General features: G+C 36.1%; 1 protein-coding gene and 1 pseudogene across 3 annotated transcripts in view; one reads left to right on the top strand and one right to left on the bottom strand.

Annotated features, from left to right (window-relative positions):
* Positions 1-23758: 23758 nt before the first annotated feature.
* MSR1 (macrophage scavenger receptor 1) overlaps positions 23759-27019 on the bottom strand; it is a 143953-nt gene continuing 140692 nt past the window's right edge. For all 3 annotated transcript variants that reach the window (XM_054700817.1, XM_054700818.1, XM_037525973.2), the window contains one exon: positions 23759-24217. In XM_054700817.1, the coding sequence (XP_054556792.1) occupies positions 24084-24217 (134 nt within the window). In that variant the 3' untranslated portion in view covers positions 23759-24083. The remainder of the gene's footprint in view (positions 24218-27019) is intronic.
* Positions 25224-26667, top strand: LOC119257057 (V-type proton ATPase subunit E 1-like; annotated as a pseudogene).

Below are 27019 nucleotides of genomic sequence, written 5' to 3'. Positions count from 1 at the left end.
ACAGTTGAAGAAAAAAACTACTGAATATAAGTTTGAGAGAAAATCATTGCTCTTTTAAATGTAAAAATTTTATTTGTTGTTTCAGAAATACATTTCCCTGACAATATTTTTAAGTGATGAAACCACAAGTCAAAAAATGCTGATGGGGGGCCTCCCTGGTGGCACAAAGTGTGTAGCACAGCACTGTGAGGCTATCCACAGCCTCTGCAGCAGAGTTCAATCCCTGGTGGGCCAGGCAGCGACCCTCATCGCGCAGCAGACCTCTCCTGCCTCTCCTGCTGCTCCCCTCAGCAGTGTATTTCAGTGAATCTGCCTGTTCTGCTCCCCACTCTGTCTCTGGTGAATCCTCTCACTCCCCGACACCTCTGGCCTGTATTCCAGTTCTTGTATGGATAAATAAATAAATCTTTTTAAAAATGCTGATAGTTACCAGAAGTTGGAACATATTAGCACAAACTTAGTGATTTAAAACACAACACAGTTATTATTTTCTAGTAAGTACTCATCCTCTGCCTCCCTCTTCTACTTTTGCAGATTCTTTTGATTATTTGGAGTTATACCAATAATCTGGAATAACTCCCTATTTTAAGGTGAGCTGGCTAGCAGCTTTAACTTCATTTACAACCTTGACGCCTCTTTGCCCTGCAATATAACATTCATAGCTTCAGAGAATAATGACATGGGCATCTTCATCTTTGACCATCTTTAGTCTGGCTAGCCGTTCTAAAATGCACCCGAATTATTTTTAGGCTCTGTGTCACTTGACTAGGTAAGAAGCACTTTTTTCAGGAAACGTTTCCTACTTCTCAGTTTCAATAATGTGTCTTCTTGTGCTCTTCTATCATAGTTGTTGATGCCTTGAACTCTGCATATAGCATGTGTATTTAAGACGGTTCAGAGTATTGCTCTACTTCCTGGAAAGTAACTCCTTCTAACTCTTAAATATAACTCTAAAAAAAGCTGCCAGTCTACTGTGATTCCATTTGCCTATTTGCATTTCAATAACTAATAATTATTTTCTCTCTCTTCATAAGTTTTCATGGTAGTTAGCTCATATAATGACAAGTACAGATATATTAAGGTTAATATTTATGGCATCTGAATTCAAATATACCTATTTCTGTATATTTTGCCTTACCTATTCATTTCTAAGCTTTAAGAAGTGGAGAATTCTAAATTGTCACTCTATTTAAGAGTGTTGGGTATAGAGTCCCTACTTATAATGATCAAATGCAGGTATGTGGTCCACATTGAAAGGGAGCACATTTTAGCAACATAGTAAAGCTGTTAGAGGATTAAAGAGTTCAGAAAAGATAGGGAAAAAATGACCCCTAGACATGAATAAGAAAAGATAGTGCCTAACTAAATACTAGGTAGAGTTTTTACATGCACTGACTGGATAGTTAAACAAATATGTATGTACATCTCAACCAATTAACCTCAATCTTACCAATAAATTACTTTTTAATACATTTTAGAACAGATGTTTATGTAGACAGAAATCCCACAAAACAAAACAAAACATACCTAGGGATGTTTAATGTCTAGATCAGTGTCCTCTACTTCACTTCTGCAATCACATTTAAAACTATGAAGTTTTCATTATACCATATTCATGCAATTTTTGCTGATTATAAGGAGTTTAGTGAACTATTGTTAGTTCCCATCCTGAGTCTAATGGGGGAGGATAGGAGATACTGTAGGGGACAGAAATTTATCCTCTTTCACTCTTGGCAACCAGCATCTCTTCTTGAACAACCCCAACAGATGGGATTTTGCTCTCTCCCCAGAGATTAAACACACACATACACACACTTGCATGTATATATGTGTGTGTATATATATATATATATATATATATATGAATACATGAATATATGTGTGTATATATTCGTGGATAGTGAAAATGTTGATTATGTATGTCAGCTAGATTGTTGTAATGAGAGATGAGAGAGTGAAATCCCCCCCACCCCAGGACTCGATCTGCCTAATTTAGAATTAACCAAATGAGATTGTCTAAAAGTATCCCTTGCTTCAAAATGCATTGTTTTTTCCATATTTTATTTGTGTATCTTCTAGATAGTTAATTTAAAGCTCATGTTAAATGATAATATATTGCAGTGGTATATTAGAGCAGCTAGTAAGCATTTCTTTAACTAAAAGATGAACCCCTAAATAATTGTGACTAAACACAACAATGTTTATTTCTCACTCCTGTAGGATACAGGTGTGGATACATAATTGGTTGGTAACCTTCATTAACTAGCCATTGGAACCCAAGCTGACAGTTTCTGCTTCCTATACTAAGCTGCAAATGGTAGGAGACAGAGAGGAAGAGAGATACAGAGGATTTTTGTGGAAAAAGGCTTGTATATATCATTTTCCCCTCATATTTCTTTAGTCAAAATTCAGTAGCAAGGCCAAACTTCAACTGTATTCCTAAATGCTATTTTCTTCTGCCATAATGGGAAAGGTAAGAGAATTAATCTGATACTTGTACTAAATACTCAGTGCTAAATAATTTACCATATAAACAATAACAGGCAGAATTTACAAAAGAGAAAGTTCAAAGACAGAAGTTTTGTTGATTTGGTGAAGTGATACACAATTAAGAAAATTCTGTCCCCATTTTCCTATGATACACCAAATAGGAGACAACATAAAGGTATTTTGGAGCTGGTAGAAGGGAAAAGCAAGAACACAACAGGCGTTGGAAATTTTCTTAAGAACATTCTTTTCCTACTTTGATATGGTCTCCCTTTTATACAGAAGGTGTTAAGGAGTCCCAAATGATTGTGAATATCTACATGACAAAGTCAATGCTTCTTTATATGGAAAAAATGATCAGATTTAAAGCTTTCCACTGATGGGGCCTACCATGAACACTTTGCCTGCATTCATACTTTTAACTTTCATAACTATATTTTGAGATATTTATATTTAGATCATCTTTACAAAAATAAAGTTGAAATTCAGAATTTAAGTGGACTGTACAATAACATACCAGAGAAAGTAGTGGATCTAGGAATATCTAGCAAACTCCTATACTATTTCTTGTGATTTCAGGAATATTGAAGCTATTAAACTTCAATCTAATTAATAGATATACACCTCCTTTGGGAAAGAAGAGAACTAAAGCCGTTCAACTTAAGAGAACTAAAAAACTGTTACTAGGTTGTACTCAGCAAGAATCAAATTACAAGTTTATTTTACTTCCTAAGGTAATTTATAAGAAAGCAGAAAAATTCAAATGCAAGAAACAAAGAATGTTTTAGAAAACTCCAATGTACTGAAACATCTCTCTATAACAGAAAATCTAAATGTACACATAAAATTTATCAACAGAACTCTATTACTCTGCAATACATGATTTTTATACATCTTTGCATATGCATTTTCAGAGGAACAAAAATCTGCTACCCCAAAAATAGCTTTTTGTCAAGAGATTTATTTTGTGAGACAGACTCCAAAGGCTAAGTGGAATTTGCTCTTGTATTTTAAACTTCTCTCTGTAAGGGCCTCTCCCAGGAAGATCTAATCTCCTTATCCCTTTTCACTGGAGAGGACAGAACTAAATCTTCCTGCCTCCTCAGTAAACACCCTAACTGAATTTCATCTTTCTTTCCCAACCTCCCTGTCTTAGCTAAGCTACTTCAGATGGATCTAATCCACTTGGGAAAGTTATATGGTCATGCTGGATCTCTCTTCTGTATACAGGAGGTATACATGTTATTATTAAAATTATTTTTGTTGTTTTTTCCTCTTATTAGTCTGATGATTATTAACCAGTCTAGAAGAAGCCAGGAGTACAGGATAATTTCCTTTGCTCACCAAAATATTCTTAAACAATAATATTAAAAAATGAAATCTGTATTGAATTTGTAGGGATAATTTCCTTGAAAGAGTTACTAACTTTGCTTTACTATAATCAAGATTACAAAGAGGGATTAATGAAAATGGGTGCATAGTTTCATGTGTACTACATTTGAAAAATTAATCCTTATTAACATATTCTACCCAAAATATATTTCAGAATATATATTTTTAATTATTTCTATTAATAACATATCTTGCTTTTAAAACAAAAATAGTGATTTCACTCAACATTGCTTTTTGCCTAAGTTAATTGAAAACTCAAAATTCTGAAGAGAGAAGAATATACACCCACACCCCAAATATGCCACTTTGACAAAGAATTAAGCTAAAGGTAATTCAGAAGAAGCATATACAAGAAAAACTCTCTGCCTTTTCCCTATTTGCTCAAAAGCAGGAAATAAATGTCCTCTCTCTACCAGGAAGAAAGCAACCATGAGAAAAAACTCTAGATCCTTATTACCCAGAAATGGCACCAGAGAAATCTATTTAACCAGTATAACTAACCATCTCATGTCTGCCATTAGTTCTCCCATTTATTTGCCTTTCCACAATTTCTCACCCTTAGAAACTCAAAAGTCCTGGGCCTCCCCGGTGGCACAGCAGTTGAGCTCAGGGCTGCGAAGCTGCCTGCAGCCTCTGAAGTGCCGGTTTCCCGGCTACCGGGGCGAGGGTCCCACATGGCTCGCAGACCTCTCCTGCCACCCACTGCTCCCTTTGTCAGTCTGCCTGTTCTCTCCCTACTCTGGCTCTGGTGAATTCTCTCACCCTCCGGTGCCTCTGACTGTACCCAGTGCTTATGTAAATAAACAAATAAATCTTTAAAAAAAAAAGAAAAGAAACTCGAAAGTCCTGCTCTTTTGTTTTGTCACTTCTATGACAATATACTTTTTTTTAAGCCCAAATTTTTACCAATACTTTGAGTTACTCACCACAGTGTACTTAGGTGTGTGTTTGGGCCACATATTAATAAACTTCTGTTTTTTCCTGTTCATTTGGTTTTTGTCTCTAATTTAACGGGCACCCAGTTTGAGCATCTAAGATGGGTAGAGGAAAGGATTGTTTTCCTCCTGGTGATTCAGACACATAAAACCCCAGATGAGGTCTTCTGAGAAAAATTAATTTTGCAGAAGACTGGCATACTAATGGACTTCATTACCAGAAACATCAAATGAAATGCAAGTAGGTAATTCAGAGAAGGTTATGAGTAATAGTCTAAAATGTGAGATCTTGGAGAAGTAAAACTTCATTCTGTATGTTACTTATCTGAAAGATATATAACATAGGAAGAGTAGAAAAATGTGACAAAGATATTAAAAATGAAATTAAGAGTGCAAAACAGAATGAACATCAATGTTTAACTCAAATGGAAAGGCCAGAGGAAGCACCTAAATACTAGGGCTGCCAGAATACTGAAAACGCAGTTAAAATTGAAGATTATTTAAATACAAATTAATCTTTTAATATAAGAATGCCTTAAAATTACATGGATGAAAAATATTTCCTTATTTAAGACACAAATATAACTGGCCATTCTTACTATTAGCTAAACCTGGCAACTCTTAAGAACAGATCAATAGCTGTATCTCATTTTGATTATCATTAACTTATTTCCCACCTTTATATTTTAGTATGATGTTCTGATTTAACCTTCTTTTGCAGTAATTTATTTCTGCCTTGAGTTGGTACACAGAATTTTCAGGACGTTGTTGCCACAGGATTAACATTTTTGTAAGCATTTAGTTAAATACTTGAGCTTGGCTGCTTCAAGAAAAGAGCACATAGTCTTACAATGTGCTATGCACAGATAATGCGTTTTTAATTGTGAATGTATTTATTGAAGGCAAAGGAAGTATTAAGTGTGTTCTCATGGGTCAGTAATTGCAAATTGAGGAAGGCTTTTCCTAATCCTCACTTCTCATTCCATTTTATTTCTCCAGTTTTTCTCTTCCCGATTCCTGGATCTATCCCTTGCCAGCTCTCCTTTGCTTCCCATCCGCTACAGCTGAGCCAACAACTGGAAACTCTTAGGTAAATTTATTTCACAGTGCCCATCCTGTTGACCTTTTTTGGCAGTTTCTCATTTATGTAAAGTGGCCCATAGTCAAAGCAATTAAAGTCTCTAAAAATGCAAATGTACCATTACAAATGTGTGCTGTGTTTAGGCTATTTTTCAGTCAAAGAATGGATAACAATATCTATTGGTTTAAAATACAATGGGAGAATGCTCAGAAAAAAAGATAAACTTCATGGTAAGTTTGCTTTTCAGCTGTGTCCAGACTGTAAGTATGGTCCAAAGGAAAAGGGGAGATTCCAATTTCCCTGCCCCACCCAAAGGAGGATGGAGCTGAGCAGGGAGAAGAAACTGGAGAGGTGACTGAAGTAGGAAGGACACAAATGGAGAGCCAGAAAGAGACCTGGAAGATGCACATGGAGCAGAGAGACATGTGAAGAAACTGCACTTGCTTCTTAGTCCAGAACTGGTTGAAACAGATGTGGGTGAGAGACCCATGGGGCGGTTAACAAAGGCGGCTTTTAGCTTGATTTTCATTTTGCTCTTTTTCTCCCAGACTTGTCTGTTTCTGATCCTTTTCTATGGGTCCCTGCTGAAAGGTACTTTAGACTTGCAGCAGGCTTTCGGGCCTTGATTTTGGCCAGCCCTGTTTGGCTTTACATTTACCCAAGAGGGGATGGGTAACTTTAGGTGCTTGATTTGAAAACTATATGTCTTTTCTGTATTGCACACAAATTGTATTAAAGTTCCTTTCATTAAAGGTCTATATGCTTTGTCTTGACGTGGTGTGTGACAGAACTTAGAGCAGGTAAGTGTGGGGGTTCTGGGGTGTCCCTCATCCTGCCCTATAACAAACCATCTCACAACAGGCTAAGGTTGGAATAAATGTCTCTTTTATCAATGTTGTCTATACTCCCTATCTCAAGTTCCACAATTTCCAATCTTTCTTGACCTCCATTCCTACCCACTCAATTCTGCTGCTACAAAGTCAGCAGGATGAACAGGACCTTAAATCCAGGGACATATTTTAAAACCTTTAAATTTTGAATGCTATGCATCATTTGACATCATTACTTGTTTCAGGAAACATTCACCATCAAATTATCCTCCTACAATACTTTTTTCTTTGAAATTATTTGTGAAATAATTTAAATTGTTAAGTGTTTGTAATACTAGGTGGAACACTTATGAGGTCACAACCTATCTTGTGAGTTAAAATATTTACAAATGCAGTTTACATGCCCTGTATGTTTCCAATTGTATTTTTTTTCACTCCATTCCCTCTATATTCTCTTCCTTTATTTTCCCAATTTTTTGATGATATTTATATGTGTCCTTAAATAACTTCCTCTATTTGCAACTAAACTTTATAGAAATGGGGCTAAAATGTGTTTCTTGATAGCAGTTTCATTTTAATTTTTACTTCTTTTAATGAAAATTGTATGAGATTTATTCATATTGTCATGCAGGGTTCCATATCATTATTTTTTTAGTATATTCATTGTTTAAATATACTTGTCCACTATCTAAAAGACCTTCCAAAAAAGGCTTGTTGATCAAGGAAAGTTAAGTTTGTTACCTTTACTGTGGAGAAAAATAATACAACATTTGCTTTCAAAGTATTTCTGAAGGAAGGAAGTGTTTAAAAAGGGAGAAGAACAGGAGAGTACTTACAGAGTTGTAAGTACCTAAGACCTGGGTTAGGTGGTTTTAAGGTGAGCCTTCTAAAACAAGAAACTTGGAACTGATGAGAGCTTATAATATACAATGTCTGGATTGGGGAGCACAGAGTGAGGGTCTTGAAGAGAATTTTGATTAAGTCTGATATCCTGGTGATGAGAGAACTACCAGTCTGTAAAGCAGGCTATTTTCAGTGGTTCACAGGCTTGTTTCCAGTAGTATTTCTTGGCACAAGTTAATTTATTTTGCTTGTTTTCAGTTTATCATCTAACAGGATAATTGTTAACATCTTTCAGTTTTACGTGACTGTGGGATAGGAAAGTTTTTTTTTTTAACTCAGCGTAATGAGATTGTACATTAATTCTCACCAAAAATTTTTTTAAAGATTTATTTATTTATACAAGCACTGGGTACAGTCAGAAGCACGGGAGGGGAGAGAATTCACCAGAGCGGGGAACAGAACAGGCAGACTGACGAAGTACACTGCTGAGGGGAGCAGCGGGCACAGCAGGAGAGGTCTGTGCTCCATGTGGGACCCTCGCCAGCTGGCCTGGGATCAAACTGGTACTGCAGAGGCTGTGGGCAGCTTTGCAGCCTAGTGCTCAACTGCTGTGCCACTGGGGAGGCCCATCTCACGAAAATTTTTAAAAATCTATTTTCTCTGTCATTTATTTCCAATGCTGCCATGGACAATTCTGCAATACCATTTTTTTCTTTTAAGATTATAAATCAAATAAATTGTTATAAATTCCCACTGGATCTTAAGAAAATTCTGTTTTCTGCATGCTTGCCAAGACTTGTAACAGTTAAGGATTAAAAATTATCCCAAAAGATAAATGCTATTTTTCATAGGCTAGACCACTTTTCTTGGTTACCACTTGGTTTGCTCTCTGTAATTTTCTCCTCACATCTTCTGTCCTCTTTTCTATTGAGTCTGTTTTTTTCTATATTGATTTTATGTGCTCTATAGTTCTATAAAATCAAGTTATTGTATCATTATATAGTTGATTGCAACTATCTCAATATTTAGCGTCTGTTTTACAGATTTCAATTCTAAAATGATTTTTCAATTCAGTAAAATTTATTATTTTTTCATTTATATTTATTTTGTTCAAGAAATATTTCCCCACAAGAAATTTTTTTAAGTATCCTTCTATATTATTTTTTCTACTAGTTTTATAGGTTGGCATTAAACATCAGATCCTTAATTGACCAACCAAGATTAATTTTTGTGCTTAGTACAAGCCACAAATCAATTTCATTTCTGAAATATATGAATGACTAGCTTTCTCATCATAATAGTTGAGAACATTGTTTCCAACTTTCTATCATATCAAATTTCCATAAATGTACTGGTCTAGTCCAGCCTCCAAATTCACTTCAATTGTTCTGTTTGTCTATTCTAAAGCCAATACCAATCTTTCTTAATATACTATTACAATGTTTTGTTGTCTGGAGAAGTAATTTTAAACATCTAGTTCTTTCTTCTTTGCGATTGTTTTTTCCCCATTTGTCTCTTCCATATAATTTGTTAAGTTCTACTAAAAACAACAAGATTCTAATATCTTGTTGCCATTTTAGTTGGAATTGTGTTGATTCTCAGTTTGGAAAGAATTAGGATTTTATATAAAATCTAATCTGTCATGAAGATGAAATTGTATCACCATTCTTAACCCTTTGCACTCCGAACCATTTTACGATATTTTGATTTAATTTCTTGTACCATTTCAAGATAAAACTTCAGGGAAACATGCATGTCCCAAAAAGTTGCATTGAAATAACCTCAATTCCCCGTAATCACTAATAAATTGCAATGTCCCCTGAGAGGGGACATCTGAGTGATATGCTGGAATTCCGATGTCCCCTGAGAGGGGACAGCTGAGTGCAAAGGGTTAACTATGAAAATGCATTTCTCTGATCTCTTAGCTGACTGATGAAGACCTCAGTTGCTATTTCTCTGGATCCATCACCATGTCAGGCAGCTGACCTTGAACTTGCCCCACATTGCTCCAGCCAATGATTGAGCACAGAAAGGTACTGATGCAGGCCCATTCTTGCTTAATTCAGGTCTCCTTTGACAGATAAATTTGGTTCAGGGACTCCCCACTGGTCTGACAGAAACTTTCTTAGAAGTATTTTGTGTCTGAGCCTATACCTACATGAACCTTCTTCCTTCTCCCCACCCTTTCAAATATCAAACCTGAATCACAGTCTAAAAATCTCTTATATTCTTTCCCCTTTATTTTTCAGATGTTTTCCTAATAAATATATCCCATCTCTGTGCCTCCTTTTAGCAGACCCAAACACACACAGAGCCTTTCAAAGAGTTTTATAATTTTCTTCCAAAGTTACTTTCAGATTTTATGATATTTTTCATAAATATTTAAAGTTATAAAAATCATACCTCTTAATTGTTGTGGGGGTAGCAAAATTAAACATAGGGACCAGCATATATCTTTTAGTACTTGCTTAATTCATGCTATTCCCTACCTAAAAGATGCAGAAAAACAGCGTGAAGACTAACATAGCTGTGCTTCATTAGACTCCCTGTGGATACATGGAGTCATTTTGGCCATCTTCCACCACCCTCACACAGTTAGTATATAGGGAAAATAGCAGGATTCAGACTCCTCCCTACAGAAAGAGCCAAGGAACAAGTTGAATAGAATCACAGAGAAACTGGCTAAGAGATGGCAAACATCTTGGTTCTGTAAATCTGGGATTGAAAAACTACTGTTCTAATGCCAGTGTCTTGGCTTCTCAATGTATCAGTCTCTGCATGTGAATTTTCTCAGAATAAGACAGATTCTATGGATCATGCCTCTGGGATTTTGGAGGTAGTGTGTCATTAATAACTAGCTGCCTAGATAAGAAACCACTGTAGTGTTAACACAGCCTAGGAGACACCGCCTTAAAATTGACCCCTAAGTTGGCCTCCCTGCTGGCGCAAAGGGTTAAGACACAGCACTATGAAGCTATCTGCAGCCACTGCAACCAGTTTGATCCCTGGCCAGGGAGCTACCCACATGGCGGAGCAGACCTCTTCTGACTCGCCCATTGCTCCTGTCAGCAGTGTATTTCAATCAATCTGCCTGTTCTGTGCCCCACTGTCTCTGGTGAATGCTCTTACCCCCCAGACCTCTGGCCTGTACCCCAGCTCTTGTATGCATAAATAAATAAACCTTTAAAAAAAATGGACTCTGGGACTTCCCTGGTGGCACAAGGGGTTAAGAAGCAGCCTATGAAGCTGTCCACAGCCTCTGCAGCAGGAGTTCAATCCCCGGCCAGCCAAGGAGCAACCCACATAGCGCAGCAGAGTTCTCCTGACTCGCCCACTGCTCTCCTCAGCAGTGTACTTCGGTCAATCTGCCTGTTCTGTTCCCCACTCTGTCTCTGGTAAATCCTCTTACCCCCCACACCTCTGGCATGTACCCCAGCTCTTGTATGCATAAATGGATAAATCTTTATTTTAAAAAAATGGACCCCTAAGTAATGAAGACCATTTTCTAAAGGCATGGTGGAGAAATACTTGATGAGTTTATCTATAAATCTAATAATGTATAAATCTAATAGGAAAGTCAACAATGAAAAATTTTCTCTACTTGCTGACAAAACAGCCTTTAGTTTGAGTACCATTTTAACTGTGAAGCAGGATGTTCTGAAACTATCTTCAGGCAGAACAGAAAATTCTGTTAGAATTAAATTCCTTCCTCTGTTAGGTTAAGCTGGGACATGGCAGCAGGGCCAACTCATTGGCTCTGGGGAGGTGTATGCTCACAGTCCTCCTTACTGCAGATCTCAGCAGCACACTGCTTCCCAAGACTGAATGCTAGGACCCCAAGTTGCTCACCTCAAATGGGGTGATTCAGTTAATCTTGGATTCTGCCCCAAATTTACAGGCTCCTAAGTGGCCCAGAATCCTATGCTTTTGTTCCATTTGTTAACACCAGGATAAGTTTCAATATGCCCAAACTTTCTGGTCTGAAAACATCAACCCTATTACTGATGAGCAAATATGCTACCCACTAGTCCAAGGACTGAATCAGTATGCGATGCACAATATTCAGTGAGGCTACCAATGAGTGAGGGCTTCAGATTGCCACGGTTCTGTACATTAATTATATTAATACAAGAGATTAAGACCAGTGAGTCTAGGGAAGGTTGAATAATTTCCCAAAGGTTACGCAAATTAGTAAACTCATAAAATGCCGAGTCAGGATTTAAACCCAAGTTTCCTACACTTCAGATTCTGTGTCCCTTCATTATGTCCTTTTACCTTCCATGGTATTGCACATAAATTCCTCATTGCTCTGTTCAGTCTGTGGACTGAATTATTTTATTAGATTATTTCACATGCCACAGTACCAGGTGCGTGACTAAGCCTTGACAAATCAGTCTCAGTCAGACCTACTACTTGTCCCATTCTGCCCTGCCTGGGGCCTAGAGCAGAGATGCTAACTTACACCTTTCCCACTGCTCTGAGTTATTGATAAATAAATTCTGAACATATTACAACTCTAGGTAATTGACAATTTTTTCTGTTTTACATTATTTATATTTATTGCTGGTTTCATCTATTTCCATTAATAAAAGACTACTGATTCAGAGATACCACCATTATTATTTGAGAAAATATTCAGCTACAGAAAAGTTTTACAGGTAATTTATTATATTTTCTGTCTACCTTTTAAGTTGTAAATTGTTTTCCATTAGCTTTAATTTATTGAAATGTGCAGTGAGAAGTCTGAAAATATTCAGAGTCCAGTTAATATGCCCTGGCACCAGCCCTCAAAGAAGGTTATACCTCTTCAGCTAAGCAGACGCTTAAGTCATTTAAAGACTCATTTTGAAGTTCAAAAATGAAATTACTGCACAGAGACATCAACAATGTGCTAGATAAAGGGTATGATTGGAAACCAATGAGTGATACTTTATATGAACAAATACCTTTTTATGGTCTATTAGCAATTCTATGCTTGATTTAGTAGTTATTCATATTATCTTCCAAATGGGACATTGTTCAGAAGCATTGGACTGTATATTATGTATTACATTACTGGTAGAATAAAGTGATTTAGAACTGTTTTCACATGATAGTTGAAAAGATTCTATGGGATCAATGATTTTGGTTTATAACAGATAGGAGTGGGTGAAGAGTCCTATCCTTTTTGAATGCTGATGCATAAAGAGGACTAGTATTTCAGTTGGATGCAAATAATAAGACATTACACCAAAATTCAGATGGGGGGGTGTAGTTTTTATGATCTCTCATGATACAAGCAGGGATACATCATGTTTACTGGACCAGAAAATATAGCTGAACCACAAGGGAGAGGTTGTAGGCATAGACTAATAGGACTCCTGCAGGGGGCTGCAGGAGAGGTCTGCGCGCCATGTGGGACCCTTGCCTGCTGTCGGGGATGGAGCCGGCGCTGCAGAAGCTGCGGGCTGGTTGGCAACCCAGCGCTCAACCGCTGCGCCGCCGGGGAGGCCCTGTTATTCTATTTTTGAAATTAAACTTTAAGATATAAAAGAATATTGCTTTAGCAGTTCATAACAGATCCTCTTAGAAAGAATGGTAAACTGTTAGCTTAACATTTGTTGGTAGATTTAAAGGAGGAAAGTAAGGCTACTTGATAGGAACATAGCAGATAAAAATGAAGTTCTATATCGCACAAGCAATTAATAGGGGCACTGGGTACTAAGCTAGAGCCTGAGAATAAAAAGAGTTGAGACGAGACACAGCTGAGAAATGGGAGGATGAGCCACTGAGACATTCCAGTGGTGCAGGAATCAACAACAGGGACACTTCACATTTGGTTGTGAGTTGTTTATGCTACTAGTAATCTTACCTGATTCTCTGAATTCTAAGGCTTTGTGCTCATGGTATGTTAGGCATAATGGAATTTGAGGATGGACATGAGGCAGTACTGGAAAGAAATACACTCGGATGCGAAGTTGAACCCTACATTTAACTCAGAAGCAAGAATAGGAATTCTGGGTAGACCATGCCAAATGTCATTTTTTTTTATTGTTCAATAAAATTCCTAGAGACACAGGGGGCAAGGGAGGTGAACAACCTAAGTCTCCCTTGCTGATTGGGAAGGAAATCAATCAGCTTAGTGTATATATAGAGGATTTGTTAAATTTACAAAGCTACCGAATTCTAGCACATTAAGAGCAAAATTTCTCTACACATGTTGTCTTCCTACTTTGCAATTCAGCATGTACCCAACTTTACATATATGTGTGCACATGCATGCATACACCCTTTATAAAACTTTGGACCACTATGAAAACATACTTATAAGCCTTCATAACGAATCCTTCAAAATAGCATCCTACTGTATACCTTCATATCCTAAAAGTATATGTTTTAATATTCTAGGTTTGGAGAGTTAGAATTATAACACAGAAGAATTAAAATCAGTATAAAAACTCCATCCATTCTCCTCCTTCCTAAAGCTTTTAATAAAGATTGAGAATTTTTTCCAAATGACTTTTTATATAATACAAACCTGTAAAAGTTGCCCTCAATTGCTCTTACATTATTTTATAACTTTTTTTTTAATGTAGAGGCATGTTTTATTTATTTATTTGTTTGTTTGTTTTTGTTTATACTTGCACTGGGTACAGTCAGAAGCGCAGGAGGGTGAGAGAATTCACCAGAGCCACAGCGGGGAGCAGAGCAGGCAGAAGGACCGAAGTACACTGCTGAGGGGCGCAGCGGGCGGCAGGAGAGGTCTGCGCACCATATGGGACCCTCCTCCAGTGCCCGGGGAGCAGCCGAGGATCGAACCGGCGCCGCAGAGACCGCGGGCAGCTTCGCAACCCAGAGCTCAATCGCTGCGCCACAGGGGAGGCCCTATTTTATAACTTTTAATAAGCACATACGTATTATCTTATCCCCATCTACACATGTGAGAAAAGTGATGCTCATGGATTGATGTTTATGGAATTTTAACTTATATGTGGTGGAAGCAGCACCAGACTCACATCTGACCACAACAGCTGAAGAACAGGAGGTAGCTGAAGAACAGGAAGTACTGGTAGGTGAGTCAAGAATCCAACCTGTATGGTTCATGCTCCAAATTCTTTTCTTTCCTGCAACTTTTCACACAAAGCTGTTCCGTTTACATACAAAGGTGGGCACTGTTTATGCCTTTTTAAAAAACATGGAAATTAAAGCAACCTCTATTACTAATGATTCTGGCACCTGGCATTGTCATAACATGAATTATACAGTAAAGCAAGATAATTAAGCCAAAATGATTAACCAGACTACTAAGAAACAATAGTATTATCATGCATTAAAAATTCATCCTACACAAATGTATAATTCTAGCCTCAATATCCCAAACCAGATTCACTGAGTAGAAAATAGAATCAAATTCTCTCTACCTTCTCTTCCCGGATAGCAATAATAATGCTAATTTAAATGTTATTAGACTGTGCAGCTTATGTAGATTTTCATATCAGAATCTAATTTTATCACAATTTTGGTGTTGTGCAGGAGTGAGTCCAGTGTAAATGTCTGACTTTTTAAAGATGAAAAAAATGTTAAGCATAGAACACGTTACTGCCTTGCTTAATTTCACACCAATAATCAGGGGTATTGAGAAGTTCTAATCCAGATTTTGTGACCAGCTCCAAATTACTGTGGAGCAACAGAAAGGAATATCACTTTCAACTTAAACAAGCCCCATTGTCAAGCTGAACAAATGCCTGGTATTCTGTTCAACCAGTCCCTCAAGCCTGCAGATAACCAGCTTCTAGCACAATCATCATTAGATATTACTTCCCTTTCCATGGCTTTATAGCGGTTCCCAAATGCCTCTTAAATCCAATTAAAAACTCCTGAGTTGGAGTTTTTGTTCTTCTAGCAATTGGTTTGCTTGTTTTCAGCTGTAAGTGCTCACACTCAGGTTGTTAAAGTTTTATCCTTTTGTTGGCCCTGCTTATAAATATCTCCTATTTGCCAAACCACTTTCTTCTCTTCAGATCAGAACCACTTCCCCAGTAGGGCATTTCTTCCTTTTTTCCCTGTGTTTCCTGTTTCTCTGTAACTTTCCAGAGCCTAACTGGGATGATTGTTGCTGTGTCAGGTGCTGGCTGACTGACTTAATGAGTAAGTGGTTTGGATTAAGACCTTGGCAGGCAATCGCTAGGACTGGCCGGTTTCAGTCTAACAGCTTTTAAATTAAACCCCAGGCCTTTACTGGAGTGAGAGGGGAATGTGAAGAAACAGTGGAGTTAGAAGAGAACTGATGTGAAGAGAGAAAAACACTCAATAAAGGGACTGAAAGTTTGGAAAACAGAGGGTGAGGAATCAGTTGGAGAGTGTTTTTGCCAGTGCTCCTTGAGTTGAGATTTCTGCTATGGCTCCATTTAGAATCAGTGAAAAAATTCCTTTTCTCCCCTTTCCTTTCTTTCTCTGAACTCTGATGAAGGCCTAGAGCTGGCCCTCTCCAGTGAGCATGTCAAATAACCCCAGACAGCCTTGGAAATGTCCTCCTGATCGTTTTTCATTTTATAAGATAATTCCTAGCCACGTCCTATGGCCTAATAAACATTAGCCTTTTCCTAAAACAACACACTGCTTTCCTTGGTATAGGAGAAGGCATTTGGTAAATAGTAGTGAGCTGTTAAAGTTTTCCTCTCCATGGGAGAACATAATCCATAGGCAGAGAACATTAGCTATTTATGCTTCGTCCTAAAATGATACAATTTTCCTCAGTGTTAATGTTTAAACAGATATTAGAATTTTACTTTTAATGAAAAATTATCACATGGTGTTTAGCACAGCAATGTTTGTTCTCTTGTCTCCATGTGAACATAATTTGAGTACACAGTCACAGGCAGAAAAATTTTATACCATAAATTTGTTCACTGAAATTGCTTGAATCCCTTATTAACTGCAATGTAGATTGAATTCTGTTTTTAAGTAGAAAGTTGACTTTAGAATTTGAATATTGAGATAAAAATAACTATACTATCTCTAGTCCCAAAAGCCTTTTCCCACAACTAATTGGTTATTGCATTTCTTTAGCATAAGATGTTTAAAAATACCAAACTGACCTACCTCGTAAATCCAGTGAAGTGATGAGAAGCAGCGTCGCCATTCTTTGGATTCCTCCTTCTTTCTTCCCTTTTTGTAGTTCTAAACTCTCTCAGGTTATATCATTTACCATCTAATCACTCTGGCAGCTGATTTGGATTAGAACGTGTTGTCTACAAGTCTGTGGGCCTTACTTTCCTAAGAGACCCTTATTAAGAATAACAGCTGTGTTTTTATTTTCTTTTGCCATTTAACTTTTAGAGTAGAACAATTTCATGCAATTTAATAAAGGAAAATAAATGAGCAATTTATGTCATTAACTTTGCTCATCTTTTTAGGGAAATGATGTAAGTATTAAGCATCAGAGACTTTTTGGGAAACAATTAAAATGCTTTACAACAGGTTTGATTGAACTTATTTGGCCTTAGGATGGTTTCTAATGGATGATTAACAAATGTATTTCAGCTTTTCTTTTAATCCAGAATCTAAAATTACTCTAAACATATAAGTCATAAAGTTTTTCAATCAAGAAACCCAAAGAGCTTTAAGTTCACATTCAATTCTAGAGTTGTTAAAAATGATCTACAAATTTCCCTTTCATCCTGTGAGCATAATCTATAGCAAAATCTATAGCACGTAACTGTTAAAACCTGAACCCTTATGTTTCAATATCAGCATAGCTACATCCAATGGCCTCCTAATAAATATTAGCCTTTTCCTGAAACAACACACTGGCTCTCCTTGTTTTTGGAGAAGGCATTTAGTAAATAGTAGTGAACAGTTTAAGTTTGTCACTTCTACAGAGAGAGCTTAATCCATAGAGAATATTAGGTATTTATGAAGCACAGTTCAGCAATCAAAATATTTAAAAATAATTTCATTTTTTACTTGATGCTTTATAAACTGCAAGAGTCTAAGTATGGAGCTCATAACTACAATTATTAAATATCTCATTTTCTCCTGTCCACTTTTCTGCCCACAGTCACAGTCACAATATCCAGAGCAAATCTTCCTTTGTTCCTTCAAGATATCTGGTCTTACTTAATTGTGGATTTTGAGTGCTGATTATGCAGTCTCTGCAAGTCTGTTGTTTTGAGCCCATTGCTGGGTCAGCGGATTCAGCAGGATCAACAGTCTATAAAGGGAGATGGGCTGGGCCCAGGAGACAAGGACAAAATGGAACCCATGTGGATAAGCTGGAACCTGCATTAGTTTCTCACTGTCACTAACTTTGGTGATTCCAGTGCTGGTAAGAGAAGGTGAGGAGTTCATCATGGACTAAATGTGCATCTGGCTCAGAAATTAGAGCTGTGAAAGGAGGCTCGAATAGGAACTTCAGGAGTTACAAACTCTGCCATTCTGCAAACCAAAGGAGCCAGTAGACCAGTGACAATCTGTGTGCTGTCTGTGTTCTGATACCCCTGCACTGACTTTCTGAGCATGAAAAGAACTATGCTTAGACCACTGATAAGCTCTCAGTTACCCAATCCCACATAAAATATCTTCTGTGGTCCATGATACCTGAGAACAATGGAGGAAAGAGAATGCCGGAAAATGTAATTCAAGCAGAGCTATGTTGATATAATACCCAGCATAGTAGTGAAGGATTTCGTGTTGGTTTTATAGTAGATTGGAAGAGGAGAAAGCATCATAATTACTTTTGTCATGCATCACTTATTTAACACTGCATAATACTTTGTTTTAATGTCATTTTTACTTGCATTTGTTTTTATATTTACTGTGGCATTTCTGTGAAGGAGACAGAGATCATTGACTAGTTTCCCCCTTCTCATGTTTTATACTTTCTGATACATAGAACTGCACTCAAGAAATAAACTACATCTAGAAAATTATCTGCTCAGTAGCTTCCAGACAAGTCTATGGGAGAATTAACTATACATTCCCGTATAGTTGAAAAAATGATTGGGAATAAGAAAATTTGGTATCTTTCTCTAAAAAAACTGAGTGATCTCTGATTAAAAAATGTATTTTACTGTTCTTCAATTGTACCTCCTAAAAAAGGAAAACAATGGACTACATCATTTCTCAGTTCATTTTTCAAATTATAAAAACAATCTGGTTATATAAATAATACATGTTTATTGCAGGAATTCTAGTCATTAGCAGACTTTTACTGGTGTAGGATCAGGAATGACCACTGAACAGGTTTTCTGATCCAGCAGACCAGGTAAAGGAGGAGTCAGAGTCCTCAGTGGCTTTTGCAGGTCTTTTATTGGGATTTACCAGGTACACAGCAGCAAGGGTGCTGGGGGGCCGGGAGGCTGGCAGTCCTCCCAGGCCCCAGCCAGTCTTCACTCTATCTGGGCTCTCCGGCCTTCTCTGCTCCTCTCGGCTTCTGCTGCTTCTTTCTCAGCTTCTCTTCTGGCTTCTGCTGGCGTCCCCGTGACGCTGCCCTTAAAAGTCCAGTCTCAGCCCAGGTGAATCCCATCTACCTATGCCCACACCCTACTCCAGGTGTCCACCATCAGGCATGCATTCAGGACCGCAAGGATCCATCATCTATCCTGATGGCGGGAGGGCAGAAAAGCCTGATACCTTTTACCTACCCTACAACTGGCTAAAAAAAAAAAATAAATAAATAAACCCACAAAAAAACAAGTTACTTTCCTGTCCCTGTTACTTTATTTAATTAATTAAATTAATTAAACACCAGTTAATTTCTGGCGTTCTGCATTTCAGTTGAAGGACTCCCAAAAGTATTTCTTATAGGTCATCTTTAGAGGTACTAAATTCCCTTAATATTTTGTTTAATGTCTTGGTCTCGCCTTCATTATTGAAGCACAGTTTTGCCAGATATAGAATTGCTAGTTATTTTCTTTCAGCATTTTAAATATGTAATACCACTGTGTTCTGGCTGCTTAGTTTCCTATAAGATTCTGGTTGCTTCTTATTGTGGATCCCTTATACATAATGAACTGCTTTTTCCTTGCTGCATTCAGATTATCTTTTTGTCTTCATCTTTCAGGTTTGATTATAATGTGTCTCAGTGTAGGTCTTTTTGAATCTATTCTACTGGAGCTTCTTGTCTTTGTATATTCATGTCTTCTAGTAGATTTGGGGCATTTGCCTATTATTTTTTAATTATTCTTTCTTCTGTTTCTCTCTCTTTATCCTTCCCTCACTCACTTGTATTTCTGGGACTCTAACATTTTGGTCCATTTAATGGTGTGCCACAGGTACCTTAGGTTCATTTTATTTTTCTTTATTCTTTTTTCTTTCTGCTTCTCAGACTCAATAATAGCAACTGTCCTATCTTCAAATTAGCTGATTCTTCTGCTTGTTCAAATCTGCTTTGAAATCCTTCAAGTAAATTTTCTACTTCAGTAATTACACATTTAAGATTCAAATTTTGTTTCTTTGTTTATGGTAACATCTAACTCTATTGATATTCTTGTGTGCTTAATACATGAATTTTGGTTTCCTTTAGTTATTTTTTGGAGAATATTTAATCAGTTGTTCCAAGATGTTTGTCAAGTCCAACATTTAGACTCTCTCAGTTACCATTCCTGTCCCCATTTATTTTTTTCCTTTCAGTTTATTACTTTCCTGTTTCTTTGTATGTCTTGTGATATTTATTTGTTGGACATTAGTCATTTAAATTTTATAATATGGAAACTGAGAAACAGACTCCCACCACCCTGCTCCAATATTGTTTGCACTTTTGTTGTTGTTGAAGCTTGAAGTAGTTTATTTGTTTAAGTACTTCCCTAAACTACCTTTGCAAAGACTGTGTTCCTTTCAGAAGGGGTTATTGACATCTCTGTTCCTTAGTTTGTGTTAGGCTAGCATTTTTGAATGCTAGAAGCTAAAGAATCAACAACAAATTGACAAAAGATAACCAAACAAAAGATAACAACAAAACTCACTGCTCACAGTATTTGCAGATTGGCTCTGTTCTGGAGTTCTCCTTCCACACTTAAGTCAGATTTGCCTGAACCTAAGTTTCAGCTTGTGATAAATTCTAAGGGTATTCTCCTGCCTTTATTGTATATATTTTGCTATGGGCATTTGCATGGTTTTCTAAATCCCCTGTATACTTTACTTTTTAAAAAATCCTAATTTCCCAAAGAAACTCTTTCTGGTTTTTACTAACAGGATTTATACAGTCTATTGTAAATTTCAACTGCACTCTTGCCACATGCATTGGAAGGTTGTTAATTCAGTTATGCAGTGTGTTCAACAATGCTTGCTACTTTTTTAAGTTGAGTTTCAGGTAAGGCAAAACAGAGATGAATGCTTGCTTCAGCCTTCATGTAACCCTCAAACAAGTTAAAAGCAACCTATTCAATCAGTTTTTCAGAAGGGATGCTCTGCTTCCTCTGAAACAAGAGAGCTGGATCCCAAAATGGGAACATAGGTTTCCACAGATAAAAGCTAAGATATCTGCTACATCCAGAAGTGGGTAGGGCAAGGGTGAATAAAATGGCCACAAAACTTTCGTACTGTTTGAAGTTGCTTTTTTTCTTGACTCAGCATTTGCTTAGTTGTATAAAATTCTGATGACTTTCCAGAGTCCTAAAAAAGTCTGTTAGGACAGTATTTACTTGTTTTTCTTTGTTTCTGTGGAGCATGAGCACAGTAAAATGCCACCATTTTACTGGTCATGCACCCCAATTTATCTTTTTTGTTTATGTTTTAAATAATTACCTATATCTAAAACAAATCCTTTGTTAATAAATACTAAAAGTTAAAAAAAAAACTTTTGAAAATGGCATAAATAAAATCTTACCCATAAAGGACTCTGTAAACCAAGAGTTGATGAGTGATAGAAATAAGTTTAACATTCACTGTATATGTGACAAGAAAACTGATTTGATTAAATCAATTAAAACAACTTAAATATCTATTGCTTAACATTCACTAAAGAAAAAGTGGAAGGAGAATACATTGTTTTAAAAACTCAGGTTATATTAAGGTTATATGCTTGATATGCATAGAAAAAAACTATGTCTTGTACTATTTATTCACAAAATTACTATATTCCATTTCAATGATTTTTTGAAAAAAAATCTCAACATGACCATCTCCTAGTTATACTTTCTTTGAAAGCCCTATTAAATGTCTACTTAACATTCATTCTCTTCTTCCTTCTCTTTGTGAGGATCTTGATTTCATTTGGAAATGAACTTTATAAACCTTGAGCTTTTCCAACATAGGAAAGTGAATAATACATACTTGTATCTCCTGCTAGTGATTGGTTTGGATATAAGGATCACTACAATCCTGATTACACATAAATCACTGAAACTCCACTTGTTCCATTTTCCTCTTAATTACAAGTATTACTATATAATTTTTATTATACATTTTCCTAAATTTGATGCTTTGAATTAGAATAAACTACCATGGTTGATAAGCTTTGGAAAAAATTGAAAGCTTTGATTCAGTGTATTTATTCAGATAAATAAGTGAAACAACTTTGGCTATCAAATATCAAGTATTCTTATTTTCCACTTCACTTTTTCTTCTTCCCTTTAGGAAAAATAATTCTAATGATGACCAAATGAGTAGAATACAATTGATTCTGCTCCAGTGGTTTATCTGCTAGAATGCCCTCTCTCTCTGCCTTTCTTTCTAATAGATTACAAATCACTGTTTCCATCAGGAATTAATGCAATTTACCAAACTAAGTAAGTAAGGTTCACAAATTACAGTGGCTGAGTTAATATATTTCTTAGACTGCACTGAATTTAATAGATTAACTTAATTACAAAATAATTTTTATATTATTTATTAGTTTTAAAGATGCAAATGGGAAATCAGTGGGAAATCACATGGGAAATCGTATCAACAGCATATAGCAATATAATATTCATAACACATGGGCACTGATCTCAGGTATCTCATACAAGCTGCTTATTCTTTTAATACATCTTTTGATTATATGAAGGAAATGCCTAGACAGTGGACTTGAGCACAGAGTATTAATATCTACCTGAAGGTAGATCCAAGGTCTGCAAGTCTGACTAGATTCAGAGTTCATTATCTTAATCAAAAAACTACACTGCTGGAGAAAATTACCAATGTTCCAACCAATAGAAGAATATAATGCAATAAAAGTGCATCTTCAGCAGGGCATTTCCAGTAGTTTCAATTCAGACAGTCTTGCTTTTGCAAATGAGAGGACAGTGGGTCTATTATCTGCTTATTCTTTCTGAAGAGAGACCTCAGGATATAGAAAAATGCTTAAACACATACTTTTGCTTATCACCATTAAAGAAAGAAAAGCAAAGTCACTTCATACTAGAATTACTTTCTATTCACATGTTCCTTTGGGATGGGTTTAGGAGACTTGAAAATTATGTTCTTCTCAGGGTTGAGATTAGATTCAGTTGGACTTCAAGAGAACGCACAGGTCTTTCTGCCTGTAACCCTAGACAGCCCGTTATAGTCACTGAGTTCTGGGGTGGCCTTTCACATGCTGGTATGTGCCCTGTGGATGGGCTATTACTAAAGTACTATTTTGGCATGTTTGGGATTATTAACCCTTCAGCACTGAAGATGCCTCTCATTCTGTCTACTTATATTGTTGACTTCATGAAAAACTCCAAAAAAAAAAAAAAAGGGTAGTTGAAACGTTCTTCTACTACAAGACATTTGCAAGCTGTTAGTTAAATTGTAGTACTTAGTTAGATATATTTACATTTTAAATGCAGTGTCCTAGAACTGTAACAAGTTAATTATTGAACTTAATTTAAAATGAACAACAACAAAAATGCACAACCAATTCCATGTTGAAAATGTCAATTTTCATCTACCCATTACAAGGACATATTTAGCAATGGTGGGCCTGTGTCTTTTTTCATATGTCCTGCTTCCAACTCACTTTAAGATTCCATATAACAAACAAACAAAAAATTGTCAATACATGATCATGTAAAGTAAGCTCCATGGCTAAAAGATATCCTTAACATTGCTATTTGACAGTCAAGTGACTGCGCATTCAGACATCTTAATAACCAGATAAAATTTTTAATTTAAAAATGTAGAGATTGGAGATTTTGTAAAGTTGGCACAAAAGAAATATTCCCAACCCTCTTATTATTCAGAAAGTAATTAAAATTAACTAAAAAGATTATAAAGACAAAAATTATAAACTTGCAGTAAAGATGCAAATTGGACTAATGATTGGTATATGTTTCAATTGTCATTGTCATTTGTTATCTAGAAACCTTAAACTTCAGTATATTCAATTGAATATGTGTCATTATATTTAAAAATTCCACGTAGAATCCTGTAGTAGTGAAAACAGTTAAAATATAGACAAATAATTATGAAGTCATTCAATATTTATCCAGTGATTTTTGTTAATATTCTATTTCTTTGCACAGTAATCTTAATCATTTAAATATTCATGAAACTAATTTTAATGGAGTAAAATAATAAAAATCTTATTTGCAACAATGAGTGTACAAATGTAAGTGAAAATACGATACATTATAAAGTGCATATGACTCCAGCATCTTCAGAATGTGTGCAAGTTCTTGCTCCCCATTGTTTAATTCTGCACTCTTCAATAGATGATTCTCTTCCAAAACAAAATACTTCACTCAGCCAAATTGGGCCAGACCCTGCAAAATCAAACAATAGAATTAGTAAATATACATTCGTGTTTATATTTGAGAGAGATAAAGTCATTATTTCATTCACTATCTTAATAAAAATGTGTTAATCATATGTACAAGTTCTGTACTCTATTGGGAGTGAAAAATTAATTGCCTGCCCCAAAAAACTTTATACTCTGTCAATGTGTAAACTAATAAAATACAAAGCAATAAGAATTCTACATACATAGTTCTAGGAAATCATAGTAGAAACAATGACTGGCTTTCTCTAAGGATTTAAACAATTAATTTTGTTTTGAAATAAGCTGGGAAATAAACTTTAATCATAATGGATAAGTGCCATGTCTTAATGACTGAAGTCTATCTGTAAAAGACATATCTGTCACATAATATATCCTAGAGTTCTGTCCTTAGCTGCCAATGGATTTCAGCTTACCTGTGGCTAGTTTACTAACTATAATATCTATTTTTAATTAAACAGACAAATACAATCAGCAATGGATTTACAAAGTAAAAAAAAAAAAAACATGGTTTGTTAATTGTAAACATAAGCAAACAAGAAAATGACAGAGCTAATATATTTCTCTTGTCTGAGCTCTTCCTCAGACACATTAGAAGGAAAAACAATGTCTGCCACAGTAAGCTACCTTGCAGATATTTAACTAGCTAAATAAATGAGCTAACTCACTTTCAAGATAAGGACATTATTTCATCAATGACTAAGAAAACAACTGTTTTATTGAAGGGAACTCATGCCAAAAAAAGATAATTTAAAAAATTAAAGTTTGGAAATGTTTTTCTGATATTCTCTGAGGATTTTCTAAGTGTATCACATATATAAAAGTTCTCTTTTCTTTTATACTTAATGCAATTGGAAACAAAACCTTTAAAAAACTTCTATATGAATTATTTCATTGGATTTTGTTAAACATACAATATTACAAATCTCCTGATGAGTTTTCAAGAACATTTCATGCCATCAAGAAACTGATGATTTAGCAGTTAAATTTCAATGAACACCTTTGCACAATTGGTAGAAGGTAAATATTATGATTATACTGTAAGCATAATCAATAATGCATTTTTTCCCATTTGGATCAATATGATGTTGAAAGGTTCTCCTTCCGCCCCAAGAGCTACATAAAACATATTTTTTAAAAAATCAACTTAGGGCCTCCCCTGGTGGCGCAGGCGGTTTAGCGCAGCGCTGTGAAGCTGTCCCCAACCTCTGCAGTGCCAGTTTGATCCTGGCCGGCTGCCCAGGGTCCCACATGGCACGGCAGACCTCTCCTCTCTGGCCAGCTGCGTCCCTCAGCAGTGTGTTTCTGTTCCCTGCTCTGTCTCTGGTGAATCCTCTCACCCTCCCGTGCATCTGGCCTATACCCTGGTTCTTGTATAAATAAATAAATAAATAAATCTTTAAAAAAATTAAATAAAATTAAAAAATTAAAAAAAAATTCAACTTAGAAACAGATCTCTGTGTAACTATAAAACTTAAATGAAGTCTTGTTTTTCAAAGAGGCATATATAATGGTGCAGTGATAGTCTCACTTTTTTTCCAAATATTCAGTAAGCTCAAATACAAGTTAACAATATGTATGGTTAATAATGTGCATAATTATATAGTAGTCTGTACATGTAAAATATGAATAAATTAGCAGATATTGGAGTTTTGTAATCACAATATGGATAACATTAGAGCTAACCCAAGAAAATGGATAGATGTTTTCCATATATAAAAAGTCAAGGCTTTTCCTCTCCCACTGCTTCCATTATCCCCTGTCAATTTGAGCCAGTTGCCCTCTAGCCTAGCTTCTCTTTCAGCATCACCCTCTGTGTTGCTGATTAAGCATATGGTGACTTTTACTAAACAAGAAGCCAATGAGAAAGCAAAGAATAGATGTGCAGGCAGAAGAGTTCAACACTGAGAAAAGTCAGTTGGCACATACCCAAAGACTGAAAATATTGAATATTATCAGAAGGAAGAAAAGCATGTTTAGCAGCAGATGAAAATTCAGATATCCTATTTGATGAATCAAGCAAGTTTAAAGTCCTCAGAGGAAGAAATGACCTTATAACAGACCTACTAACTGAAGCAAAATAGACTCAATAAGGTGGTAAAAGACATAACCAGCTACCAAGTGTTTTTAGCCCTACAGGGTTTGTACCAATCGTTGGTGCTCTGAATGACTATTCCTTGCAGGAAACAGTATATTCCTTTGGTAAAGGCTGCAGTGCAAAAAGCAATACCTATGTACAAAAGATATTAACCCCCAAATTCATCAAAAGACATACCTGTCAGAGGAAATAACTGGTGAAGCTGAGATCTAAACCTTTATAAAATAAAGGTTTCCAATACCCTAGAAAGATGGATGGATCTCCTAACTCAGCAAATGATGCTAGAAGTAGAGGGAGCCTTGGTGGGTACAAATGCCAAGAGGAAATTTTTGGACTAAGACTTTGGGAAATGGAGTCATCCACTGCTTTACTCCATGATATGGAAATTTCTGATATTTAAAGAAACAAGGGTATCTCTATAGTTTCTTCCTTGCTGTGCTAAAATTTTGTGCTTGTCAGTGGATATCCTTCTGTAACTAATGCCCTTGGCCTAATTGTTATCAACAATTGTTCACTAATATATAATCAGCTTACCTCTTGCAAGTTATCTGCCCATTCTCTAGTTCCAGTTATCTAGTCTAGAGGGTGATATGCATGGTGTTCTCTGCTGTTAAATCTCTGCTCTCTAGGTTTAAAATGCATGTGGGACATACATACCTCTCAGCAGTGATAGCTTTCCTCTTATCTGTT

The sequence above is a fragment of the Talpa occidentalis genome, unplaced genomic scaffold, assembly GCF_014898055.3.
Source record: "Talpa occidentalis isolate TD23 unplaced genomic scaffold, MPIMG_talOcc4v2.1 talOcc4.4, whole genome shotgun sequence".
Classification (NCBI taxonomy): Eukaryota; Metazoa; Chordata; class Mammalia; order Eulipotyphla; family Talpidae; genus Talpa; species Talpa occidentalis.
The sequence above is the reverse complement of the archived record's forward strand: the minus strand, read 5'-3'. Positions and strand labels throughout refer to the sequence as shown.